This window comes from Biomphalaria glabrata, chromosome 1, assembly GCF_947242115.1.
Source record: "Biomphalaria glabrata chromosome 1, xgBioGlab47.1, whole genome shotgun sequence".
NCBI lineage: Eukaryota > Metazoa > Mollusca > Gastropoda > Planorbidae > Biomphalaria > Biomphalaria glabrata.
This window is the reverse complement of record NC_074711.1, coordinates 61,726,272-61,739,348: the sequence shown is the minus strand read 5'-3', so window position 1 is coordinate 61,739,348 and position 13,077 is coordinate 61,726,272. Positions and strand designations below refer to the sequence as shown.

General features: G+C 35.0%; 1 protein-coding gene across 2 annotated transcripts in view; it reads right to left on the bottom strand.

Moving 5' to 3' along the window:
• The window catches only part of LOC106059306 (uncharacterized), a 23,241-nt gene extending 10,164 nt beyond the window's left edge, over positions 1 to 13,077 (bottom strand). Inside the window, exons 1-4 of one of the 2 annotated variants that reach the window (XM_056006240.1) lie at positions 12,960 to 13,077; positions 11,993 to 12,535; positions 7,708 to 7,889; positions 599 to 751 (exon numbers count right to left, since the gene is read on the bottom strand). In XM_056006240.1, coding sequence (XP_055862215.1) covers positions 599 to 751; positions 7,708 to 7,889; positions 11,993 to 12,375 — 718 coding nt within the window. In that variant the 5' untranslated portion in view covers positions 12,376 to 12,535; positions 12,960 to 13,077. The other variant, XM_056006246.1, reaches the window with a different exon arrangement.

The window sequence follows — 13,077 nt, the reverse complement described above, 5'->3', positions numbered from 1 at the left end:
TAGGATACTTCTCCAACTTGCATTATTGCTAGGATACTTCTCCAACTTGCATTATTGCTAGGATACTTCTCCAACTTGCATTATTGCTAGGATACTTCTCCAACTTGCATTATTGCTAGGATACTTCTCCCACTTGCATTATTGCTAGGATACTTCTCCAACTTGCATTATTGCTAGGATACTTCTCCAACTTGCATTATTGCTAGGATACTTCTCCAACTTGCATTATTGCTAGGATACTTCTCCAACTTGCATTATTGCTAGGATACTTCTCCAACTTGCATTATTGCTAGGATACTTCTCCAACTTGCATTATTGCTAGGATACTTCTCCCACTTGCATTATTGCTAGGATACTTCTCCAACTTGCATTATTGCTAGGATACTTCTCCAAGTCATCCAACACGTTGAAACACACAATGATTTCTGGTTCTCTTGACATCAGGTTGGCCTTTTTTTTTTGTATTGTCTGACATCTTGACATTTAGTTTTACGTTAAAATGAATCATCGCACATTTTGATAAAAAATTCATTTATTTATTTTAAAGATCGATTTAAATTTCAGAATGAATTTGATATTTCCAAAACATATGAGTCACCTTTTCGTGGTTTAATAAATAAGTTCAGTCTTGCAGTTCTGACTTCGTCGCTCTCATGTTTCCGATCCAGTCTTGGCAGATTGAAGTTGAGTCTGAGTCCAGGCTGAGACTTATCTCTCCACATGTCCTCACTGGTGGACTTTGGTGTTGCGCCTGGTGACGGATGAAAAAAAAAACGATTTAAAAAAAACAAGATTACAAAGAGAGTTTGTGTTACACAAACTCAGAGGCGGCCCCCGTCGAAGTCGGATCCCTGTCGGATCTGCATATTCGCAAATAATATTCAAGAGGTGATTTAATTTTGATGTAAAATGTTTTACACGTTCCTTCAGAGTTGAAGATAATTACTTCCTAGTCCAAACCTCCCGCAGGACGACGGGGGATGGGAGCGGGCAGGGTTTGAACCCTGGGCCATCCATAAATCTGAACGACAGTCCAGCGCGCAAACCGCACGACCAGGCAGCCATCCGATGGTCAAAAGTAATAATGTTTCAAAGATTCATTTGCCGTAAATTTAAATTTAATAAAAAAAATAGTAGATTAGTTTTAGTATATTAAAACATTACAATATTGATCAAAACGTTTGGAAATGAAAATCTACACTTTTTTTTTTACACTTTAAGTTTAGAAATTGAAATTCTACATCTTAATCTAGTCTATTTTAGTCTAAACTAGATCTAGAAATTCTAGATCTAGACTCTAAAATAATTTTAATTAGAATATAAATCCAGATCTAGATATACTGTAATAAAAATCTAGATCTAGTTTAAAAAATCTAGATTAGATCTAAATCAAGATATCATTCCTTTTTTAAACGCGAGTCACATAACGAGGCTTAATAAACATTACTATACCGAGTTCTTTTTTCATTTCATTTGAAGAATTAATTCCATATAACGTCAGAGGGAAAAAAAAAACCACTACGTCACACGGCCTAGCTAGACTAAAAATCGCCTTCATCTATAAGAGCCATTTATCGAGTGTTCATAGACTTTGGTGCACCGAGTGCGTTCTTTAAGCATTTCATTTATAGAATTCATTCCATATGACGTCAAAGGAAAAAAAACTCTACGTCACACGGCCTAGCTAGAATAAAAATCGCCTTCATCATTACGAGCCTTTTATCGAGTGTTCATAGACATTGGTGCACCGAGTGCGTTCTTTTAGCATTTCATTTAAAGAATTCATTCCATGTGACGTCAAAGGAAAAAAAAACACGACGTCACAAGGCCTAGCTAGACTAAAAATCACCTTTATCAACACGAGCCATTTCTCGAGTGTTCATAGACATTGGTGCACCGAGTGCGTTCTTTTAGCATTTCATTTAAAGAATTCATTCCATGTGACGTCAAAGGAAAAAAAAAACACTACGTCACACGGCTTAGTTAGACTAAAATATGTTTTCATTAATACAAGCAATTTTTTCGAGGGTTAATAGACATTGGTGCACCGAGTGCGTTCTTTTAACATTACATTTAAAGAGTCCATTCATATGACGTCAAAGAAAAAAAATTCCATTACCTCACAATAGGCTAGTACCGGTACCATAAAAAAAAATGTCTTTATTTACACGAGATATTTAACGAGGGTTCATATACATTGGTGCACTGAGTTCTAATAGATATTATTTAAAAAGGATCAAAGCCACATTGTTTTTGCGTTTTGTCTGTCAGTCGGTCTGTCCGTTATCTTGATATAAAAAAAACAACTAAAAGTTATTAAAAATTGATTAACCTTTATTTTACGTTTCAAAACATCGCAATAATTTTTAGGTATGAACACAATTGAAAAGTTTATATAATAGATTGTTCCGGATGTTTGTATAAATAGTAAAAGAAAAAGAGAATTTCAGATAAATGTAATACCGTTAATTAAATTTTTTGGATGGTCTCGTATAAAAATTAGATGTACTACAGCCACGTGGAGAGATTTTCATACCTTACTTTGGTGTTTGGATTCTGTTTTCCTTAAAAATCGGAACATAATATTAACGATAATTAGATTTTTTAATGTTTTAGGTAGAAAGTTAAATGTACTGTAAGAGAGTAGTGAGTTAAAATATTTTTCATAAAAATCCGTAAAAACATTATTTCGTAAATGAGAAGATTATTTGTTTATTAATTAGAAGAGGGAGTTCAAACAATTATTTGGCGTTAGTAGATTTTTAAATAAATTCGGAAATTTCTGGCGACGATTTGTAAGAAACAAAATCCGGAACTTTCTTTATCGATTACAAAACTTCTATGTTATGTTTTACAAGAAAAATGTCTAAAAAGTAATTTTCAGTAATCAATTCTAGTAAATTACTTTTTTTAAAAGCCTTATGCGATTTCAAACAATCATTAGGCATAATTCATGTTTTATAAAACAATATCCGGAACATTTTTACACTTAATGAAATATAAGTCAGTATAGAGATTATGATTTAGCATTAATATGCTATTTACATAAAAAAACGGAACAACATATTATTGATAATGTGTTTTTGCAACGTTTAAGCATGGAAATTGAATGTAATATAAGTTAGAAGAGCAAACAAACATTTGTTGGCGTTGATTAGTTTTGCACAAAAAAAATCCGGAACAATCAATTTTAGATACTTAAAACTATTGAGATGTTATGGGAGGAACATTAAAGGGTAAATCAGATTTTCAATAGCTTTTAGAGTTCTAGTTTTTTAAATCTAATCGTGACGGACAGACCGACCAACAGACAAAACGCACAAAAATAAGCTTCTTTTATTCGGATGGGGGCACTAAACAAAAAATAAATAAAATCTGATTTTTAAAAAAAGTTTAAGGAATTGGTTTAGCACCTGATCATGTTGCGACGTTACGCTACTGCACGAAAATCGCTGCATAAAAAGTCCATTTAAAAAAATGTGCGTGATATTTACATACAAAGTGCATTATTAGCCTTTATAAACAAACAGAAATGTTTTCTTTTAATTTTAGCAGCTAGTTGACCAGAAAAAACGTCTTTAATTATTATTTGTATTTGTTGTAAACATTTCCTGTACATTTTAAAAATATATTTGACTTAGTGATACTGAAAATACACAAAAATTGTCCATCTTTGTTAGCATATTGTAACATTGCCTCCCTTACATTTACGTAATTGTTTTAGAATTGGTGTATTTTTATGAAAAAATCGCTTGCATAATTAATTTTATAAATTAAACGGTTTGCTTTTAGAAAACCAAAAGTAGCCGTTGCACCTAAACTTTTCAAGCCGGATTTAATGATGAAATAATATTTTTCATATCTCTTCTAGTTTTCGAGATCTGAGTGTGACAGACGGACAGACGGACAGACGGACATTTTGCACAAACCTAATAGCGGCTTTTTCCCCTTACGGGGGCCGCTAAAAAGATTAAAATTAAAATTCGAACGTAATTTTCTTGAAGTTCTGTTGATATCAAGACATCTTTGACAAACAAAATGGACGTTTTCGTTGACTACAAACTATTTCCAACACGATACACATGACCAAATAAAGACTCGATACTGACGTGCTCATTGAAAGATTTAGAAATATAGCGACGGGACAATAGCGAACCCTAACGCTATCATACAAGGCACAATACCAGGTGGAAGAAAGCGAGAAAGACAAGAAAAAAAGTTGGGTGGATGCTGCAAATTCACCGAAAACAGCAGAGGAGCGAGTCAAATGTTGTATTGTCAGCATCAAGACAACGAGCCACCCCTAAACTGTACGACACTGCAGCTCAGCTAAATGGGCTACGAGTCAAAACACATTGGTCAGTTGATAGATCAGTGTTTCTCAAACTTTTTTGTCTGGCGGCACAGTAAAAAAACTAAAAAATTTCGCGGCACACCACGAAGAGCAACAGTTATTTTATAATAAAAAGAAAAAAAAGTATTTTACCTGTTTTGAAGTATTACATTTAATTTGAAGAGTTTGCCTGTTGTTTTTTTTTAGAGTAAATGCTTTGATCTAATCGAGGCTCCAGAATCGACAAACAAACTCGTATTTCATAGTCTATTGTAAGAAGTCTCTCTCTTTTCTTAGACTTGATTTCAGCCAGTGCTGAAAATCCAAACTCACAAAACCATGAAGATGCAAATGGAAGAATTATTTTGATTGCTTTTAAAGTAATGCTGCAATGCTGACTGCAAGTGTGTTAAAGTGTCCAGAATTTCGGGGGTGATTTCTTTATTTGAAGCAAATTCATAGTAAGTAGGAAAGCAGTCGAAGACTCCTTTCGAGATCTTACTTTGCCACAAAGACAATTTAACACCAAATGACTTCAGTTTTGTTGATGCAGTGATGATGGTTTCCGATGGTCCTTGAAGACTTAAATTCAATGAATTTAATTTGTCAAATAAATCAGAGAGAAATGTCACCTTAACCCACCAGATCTCGTCATGAATAGAAAATCCAAAGTCTTTTTTTTGTTTTCAGCCTCCAAGAATGAAATCAGCTCAGCCTTGAGTTGGACGACACCTTTAACACTTTTCCCCTGGAGAGCCAACGAACGTTGGTGTGATACAGGAGACATTTGTAGTCTGAATCTCATTGCTTCACAAAGCTCTGAGAAAAGTCGGGATGCAAGAGGTCGAGATTTGATGAAGTTTACAACTTCAATCACTTGATCCAGAGCAGACATCAAATCTTTCGGTAAAGATTTGAAGGCAAAAGCTTCTCTGTCGATCATGCAGTGAACAACTAATACATTTGGATTTTCTTGACGCACAAGAGTGACGAATCCCTTTCTATTTCCCTGCATGGAAGGACAGCCATAGGTGCAAACGCTGACACAGTTTTTCCACTGTAGTTTGAAGAGCAGAATGTTTTCGTTCACCACTTTAAAAATATCTTCGCCTTTCGTCGTAGTTGGTAAGTCTTTTCAAAATAAGAATTCTTTGACACATTTTTCATCCTTTATGAACCGAATAAAAGCTAGCAGCTGGGCTTTGCCGCTAACGTCAGTGGATTCATCAACTTGAAGAGACCACAGCAGAGACACTTCATCGTCAGTCACGTCGAAGTGTTCGCAGATTTGATCTTGTAAATCTGACGATAAGTCTTCAATTATGCGCGAGATATTATCATTTGACAAAGGAACTTTTTAAACTTTTTCGGCGGCATCGGGTCAAAGGATAGTTTCAACAACTATTGCTAAAGCTGGTGCAATGATTGATTCAGCCTCTGTGTGTGCTTTCTTGCGTTTTTGTTTATAACTGAGCAACCTTATAACTTGCAATCAATCCCTTTTCTGTCAGCTTTAGGTAGTTCGTAAGTTTCTTAGCTTGTTAATTTTGTTGAGCCCTGATGTTTTCAACTTATTTTTTCGGTTGCGCTTTTACAGCTGGATGTTTTGTTTCCAAGTGTCTCTTCAATTTGATTGGAACAAGCGCCTCATTCGACAGAGTTGCATTGCAGATCAGACAGAAAGGAGCATCTACAGGTCCCGAAGATATGAAACCATATCCGATGTAATCTTCTTTGTACCTTCGTTTGGTTCCTTGCTTTTCATTTAACACTTTCGCAGTTTCATTTTTGCTAACGTATTTCTCCATGGATAACAATGGATAAGGCTTAGTGATAACTTGTTATTATTAGCATACACCTAAAAAATTTACATGAAACGCATCGCTTATTATTATCGTTACCAATTCAAGAACTGCTGTGCGTCTGCTAAGGCGGCCTACATTTGAGTCATTATAATAATATATGTATAGTTAAAAAATTCCATTAACCTGAAGAGCTAACAGCCCTTTCCGTCACTATGGAGCGATCCACTACTATTACTGGTCGTTGTAAGTGGGGATGTCATCGCAACGTAAAATAAACATTTAATAGTAGGCAGACCTGTGTAACGCCTGCACGTGTGGCGTTCTGAAAACTCCCGCGGCACACCTGCAAATCTTCGGCGGCACACTAGTGTGCCGCGGCACATAGTTTGAGAAACACTGTGATAGATCAATAGCAAACACACCGATAAGCTTTGTATATGTTAAACACTTTAAAAAGTCTGGGTACTTGACACATGGGTGTAATAGATTTGATACATTACTCGATATGTGTCCTTTTATGCTGCTTTTTTTTTTAAAATATTTTGTCTTTGTTGGTTGTATGCAGGCCTACTGTATTTAACTTTTGTTCTTGTTGGTTGTATGTAGGCCTACTGTATTTAACTTTTGTCTTTGTTGGTTGTATGTAGGCCTACTGTATTTAACTTTTATTATTGTTGGTTGTATGTAGGCCTACTGTATTTAACTTTTGTTCTTGTTGGTTGTATGCAGGCCTACTGTATTTAACTTTTGTCTTTGTTGGTTGTATGTAGGCCTACTGTATTTAACTTTTATTTTTGTTGGTTGTATGTAGGCCTACTGTATTTAACTTTTGTTCTTGTTGGTTGTATGTAGGCCTACTCTATTTAACTTTTGTCTTTGTTGGTTGTATGTAGGCCTACTGTATTTAATTTTTGTCTTTGTTGGTTGTATGTAGGCCTACTGTATTTAACTTTTGTTCTTGTTGGTTGTATGTAGGCCTACTGTATTTAACTTTTGTTCTTGTTGGTTGTATGTAGGCCTACTGTATTTAACTTTTGTTCTTGTTGGTTGTATGTAGGCCTACTGTATTTAACTTTTGTCTTTGTTGGTTGTATGTAGGCCTACTGTGTTTAACTTTTGTTCTTGTTGGTTGTATGTAGGCCTACTGTATTTAACTTTTGTCTCTGTTGGTTGTATGTAGGCCTACTGTGTTTAACTTTTGTTTTTGTTGGTTGTATGTAGGCCTACTGTGTTTAACTTTTGTTTTTGTTGGTTGTATGTAGGCCTACTGTATTTAACTTTTGTCTTTGTTGGTTGTATGTAGGCCTACTGTGTTTAACTTTTGTTTTTGTTGGTTGTATGTAGGCCTACTGTATTTAACTTTTGTCTTTGTTGGTTGTATGTAGGCCTACTGTGTTTAACTTTTGTTTTTGTTGGTTGTATGTAGGCCTACTGTATTTAACTTTTGTTTTTCATAAGAAAAGAGAACTTGAAGTACATTAAGTTTAATGCAACGGAAAATTATAATTATAAATAACAAAAAAAAAAAAATTTAAGATAAAGAATTAAAAAATCAACGCTGTTACTTACATGTTGCTAAGTAACAATTTCTTTGTTCTGGAGTAGCTGCCCTTGGAAAGAAGATGTTATGGTCGTTGAAGATCTGGTCCATGGCGTTCCTTCGTTGTTCTGCTGAGATAGTGGGTAGTGTTTTGAACCTGACACCTTCCAGAATCTTCTTTCGGACATCATCACGCCTGCTTTTTTCTTTCCTGTAAATGAATGAGAACAATACCAATTTTTTGTTCAAACTGCCGTACATCGTGTTTATGAAATGTTCTGCATGTTTCGGATGGTCCTACAGATTTGGAAGATCATTGCATCCTGGCCATAACTTCCCGCAAGACGATGGCGGATGGCAGCAGTGATGGTTCGTACCCGGGACCACCGAACGACAGTCTATAGCGCATGACCCACGACCAGGCAGTCATCCATTGGTTATGATATAGCTCTCCGAACAACAATAGAAGCCAGTGGTTGTGTGTAGGCCTACTGTATTTAACTTTTGTCTTCGTTGGTTGTGTGTAGGCCTACTGTATTTAACTTTTGTCTTCGTTGGTTGTATGTAGGCCTACTGTATTTAACTTTTGTCTTTGTTGGTTGTATGTAGGCCTACTGTATTTAACTTTTGTTCTTGTTGGTTGTATGTAGGCCTACTGTATTTAACTTTTGTTCTTGTTGGTTGTATGTAGGCCTACTGTATTTAACTTTTGTTCTTGTTGGTTGTATGTAGGCCTACTGTATTTAACTTTTGTTCTTGTTGGTTGTATGTAGGCCTACTGTATTTAACTTTTGTTCTTGTTGGTTGTATGTAGGCCTACTGTATTTAACTTTTGTTCTTATTGGTTGTATGTAGGCCTACTGTATTTAACTTTTGTTCTTGTTGGTTGTATGTAGGCCTACTGTATTTAACTTTTGTTCTTGTTGGTTGTATGTAGGCCTACTGTATTTAACTTTTGTCTTTGTTGGTTGTATGTAGGCCTACTGTATTTAACTTTTGTTCTTGTTGGTTGTATGTAGGCCTACTGTATTTAACTTTTGTTCTTGTTGGTTGTATGTAGGCCTACTATATTTAACTTTTGTTCTTGTTGGTTGTATGTAGGCCTTCTGTATTTAACTTTTGTCTTTGTTGGTTGAGAAATGATTAGGTGATAAGAAAACTATCAAGGGGGTGGGGGGACAATGAATGTCTTACTTTGAAAGTTTACAATACAATTTTATTTAGAAACAGACAATGTTAATTTATATATATTTTTTTAAATTTGTATTTCTACGAGGACTAAAATATAATTGTATGTAAAATATTAGTAACAGATTGTGGACACAAAATCCTGTAGTCCAGCGGTTCTCAACCTTTTAAGCTCGGCGACCTCTTTTTACAAACCCCCACTCTGCCGCACCCCCTTTCCCCACACACACATACAGCAATAGAAAAATAGACAATAACAATAAAAAATTTCGATGGTCTTAAGCGACCCCTGGCAAATCGTCATTCGACCCCCAAGAGGGTCGCGACCCATAGGTTGAGAACCCCTGCTATAGTCGATCTTATTTCACCGTATACTTGTTTCAATCTATAAAGGTTTTCATCTCATAATTTTATAATTGCAATTTTAAAATAATTGAAGAACTTTAGGCGTACTTGTCTCTCAGTCGCACGATTCGGACATTTAAAAAATAAATTGATGGGGTGACGATTTCCAAATATAAAGAAAAATTATTGCCCAAAACATATTGTACAATCAGTAAATAGTCTGCAGAAATCTTGGAAGATTTGTCGCATTGCTAAGGGTGTCTTTACAATATTGTAACAAGATGTTCATGATAAAAAGTAAATTATTTTTGTTAATCAATTCCTCCTTTATTCAGCAGGTGATGGTCTATAATTTCTCATTCTAATTATTCACAATGGCAAAAAGTCTCTTCGATGAGGTTCACACAATTAAGTTCGAGTCGAGTGCGGTCATTTCTGCTGAAACCGTGTTCAAAATACAAAGACGAAACCAAATTTATTTTTAGTACAACTATAGTTTGTAGAATGATAAATGCTTTTTCACTGTGTGGCCAATCTAGTAATCATTTTGTTTCCCAAAGATATATGCATAAACTGTCAGATGTCTAGGAAAATCTTTAGATCCGTTTCCGCCCATGAAGATGTTGCAAGCTAATTCGAGGAGCAAGAACAAGCTAAACAAATAAGAATAAAAAACAAAGCTGATCTAAGGGAAAGAACACCTAGTGAATGTCATTTAGCTCAAGATGGTAGGGTACATTCAAATCTCTAATTAAATAGCATTTATTCCACTTATTTCGATGTCAGACAAAATAATTAATTACCAAGAATCAATTAACGAATTGGTTAATATTTTGATTGATTCATGTTATTTCAGCATATTAAATAAGTGTGCAAAGTTTCAAGTTTATCCGAAAGTGGGAATTTGCAGAAATAACATGTTCAAACTTTTTACCAAACAGACAGACAGACAGAGTTAATTGATATAGGCTTTCTAGATAAAAAAAAATAAATTTAACAATTTTAAAAAATCAAATGAAAAGATAGGTTTATAGTAAAAGAAAAATATATTTAAAACATGAACCTAAAGCCATGATAATGCACTGGAAATAAAATCGGCCTGTCAGATGCACATTATTTCAGTCACGATACCGCCAGAAATAGCTTGATGTCTCGATGTTGTCGTAATAGTTACTAAGCACGCTCAATAGGTCTTTTAAAAACAAAATAAAGTAATACTGCTTTCTGTGAGCAAAACTAATTACTGTGTAGGAGGTTGTAATTTGACTACATTGACCACTGGTAATTGAAAGCTGACATGTATCCAATGTAAAAGGTTTATAGTTAAGCCATGATAATGACTTATAAGGCAAATGTCTTGGGGTCTGGTGATTAAGTGCGAGTGCAGTGACCCAGCAGTGACCTAATTTATTTGCCAAACTTACTGCAAATTTACTTTCGACATGAAGATGATTCATTGGGTAAAATATGATCATGTTTCAATGTCAGGCGTATGTAGATAATGTGAATTCGTTTTTCGAACAAGGAGACTCCCTATCTTCAGTTTTAAGAACTCAGAACAACACAATAGGCCTACCCATTTCCCCAAAAATAATGTTGTTAAATTATAATAATATCAGTGGAGGAGGTAAGACCAACTGTGCGGAACCTTGCCCTAACCGTCGGAACAGAGGTGTAGAGAGGGGGGGAGGCAAGGGAAGCTCGATGCCCCGGTGATGTTTGCAGCACATTATTAATTTGAACAAGAAGGTGGAGAAACAAAAAAAAATAATTTCTGTGACATTTACCTACATTCATTTTTTTTGTATTTGTTTGTAGAGGCTTTTAACCAGTACTAAAATGTTATTTTATTGCGCGTCTTTCATTGTCCTTTTAGTAACTACTTTAGTCCAGCGAATCAGGGGGGTGGGTTTCGTGTTGCTTTTAGGCGCTCTTCCAACACAGCTCAGCTTGTGTCCATTCTCGAAGTCAAAGCTTCAAGTCTACATTGGGCTTTGAGCTCAACCTTGGGGTTTGAGCTCAACCATGGGGTTGATGTCCCTCAGCGACACTGCCCATGTCATACTTTAAACAAAGAATGGGTTATTGAATCTGGCCAAGTATTTCAACGAATGTGTCTTTTAGGGTTATCTTCCAGATTTGGGTATAAGTGGTGATTTCATGTAACAAATTATAACCATCAAAGTGGTCTACTGAAATAGGTAAACCACAGATGGTTCTAATAAGTAAACAAAGTCATCTATTTAATCAAAATCCTATTTTAATAGCATTGACTATAAAAGCTTATAACAATACATTAAAAGTATATTTTTACAAGCTTTTAATTAAAATACATAAATTAATAAGAGACAGCCTAATCAGCAAGAGTTGAATTTTAGTTTTCTATATATAATAATAATTTTAAAACAAGCAAAATAAAAAAAAGCTTATTTAAGGGAAATAACTGCTTATTTACATCCATATATTACAATAGTTTAACCTTTATTTTCCTTTTCTATATAAACCAAAATTAATTACCACCCATTAAGATTAATTTTCTTGATATATTCATGCTTTGTTAGGAACAATGAATAATTGTGCAAAGTTTAAACTTGATCCGAGAATGGGAAATCTTTGCCTCTGAATTAATATATAAAAGAATTCATTTGAATTCCAAAAAAGTATTGTAATTGTATGGTTATAAGGCAAGGGAAAGAAATAAGGCGCCCAAAAATTTGTCTCAGACAGACAGACGGATTGAGTTGATATAAACTTTGTAAAAAAGGAATTAAGCATACTTACATTCTTCTCAGAGAGTCTTTGGGCCAGACATTGACACTTATTGTAGATGTTTGGAAGTAGCTACTTTCAGAGTTTGAAGGCAACAGTGTATTGGAAGCAGCTCCGTTGTTTGCGAGTACGCGATCGTCTTCACTTTCATATTCCTCGGCCTCATCTTCTGGAAGAACCTCCGGCCTTGCAGACACCACCATGATCTGTTGAGATTCTCCATTATGGTCCTGATTTAATAACGGCCCGTCTTGTTCAGGTTGGACGACTATAGGCTCGATGTCTTCAGATAAATACAGCCTTGAGGCGCTGGCGTCAATGAAAAACAAGAAGTTGCAGAAGAGAAACAGTGTCAGTAATCGGAGTCTCTGAATGTTGGAGCTTGCACAAGCCATCTCTTTTTAGTGCTTTTGTGGCACAAATAGAGTTCTGTGATAACTGTCCAGGTATGTTATCGTTAGTTTATCTTATTGGAATGATTGTTTCTGAATCTGTTGATGTGATAAACTTGATGACGTCACTACAACGATGACGTGTCCTTTCAAATCTTTGCCTCTGAATTAATATATGGAATAATACATTTTAATTCAAACAATTATTTTGTTGTATTATATAGTATGTTTACAATGCAAAATATGAATTCATTACTTCAGAACTAAAAACTTTCATCACTGGCAAATTTAAAAAAACAAATGACATTTTAAGAAGTATATTTCAATGCTTAAAACATAAAACTCCAAATATTTGTAAGCCTGGCTTGTATTAATTAGTTATTCTGTAAGTTTCTGTTTGAAATCTATCCGTTTTAAGTCTAAAAGGAACAAAGGTTTCATGCTAACAGAAATAAGAAACCAAATAAAAAAGTTGACTAGACAATATTTCATTGGAAACAAATTTTGTGCGCAAACTGAAATTGTGCACAACTGTTTGTAAGCGTAGAACCACGACTTATTCTAGTCCAGTAAATCAAAGCACTTACACTCAATGAGGGCACGTGAGCAAGTGGTGACCAAATTTTACGCGCGCACGAGTGAGCAGCAGTCATGAATGGCGCCAAGCCGTTACCTTCGCTTTTATAGACCACACGGCGCAGCAAC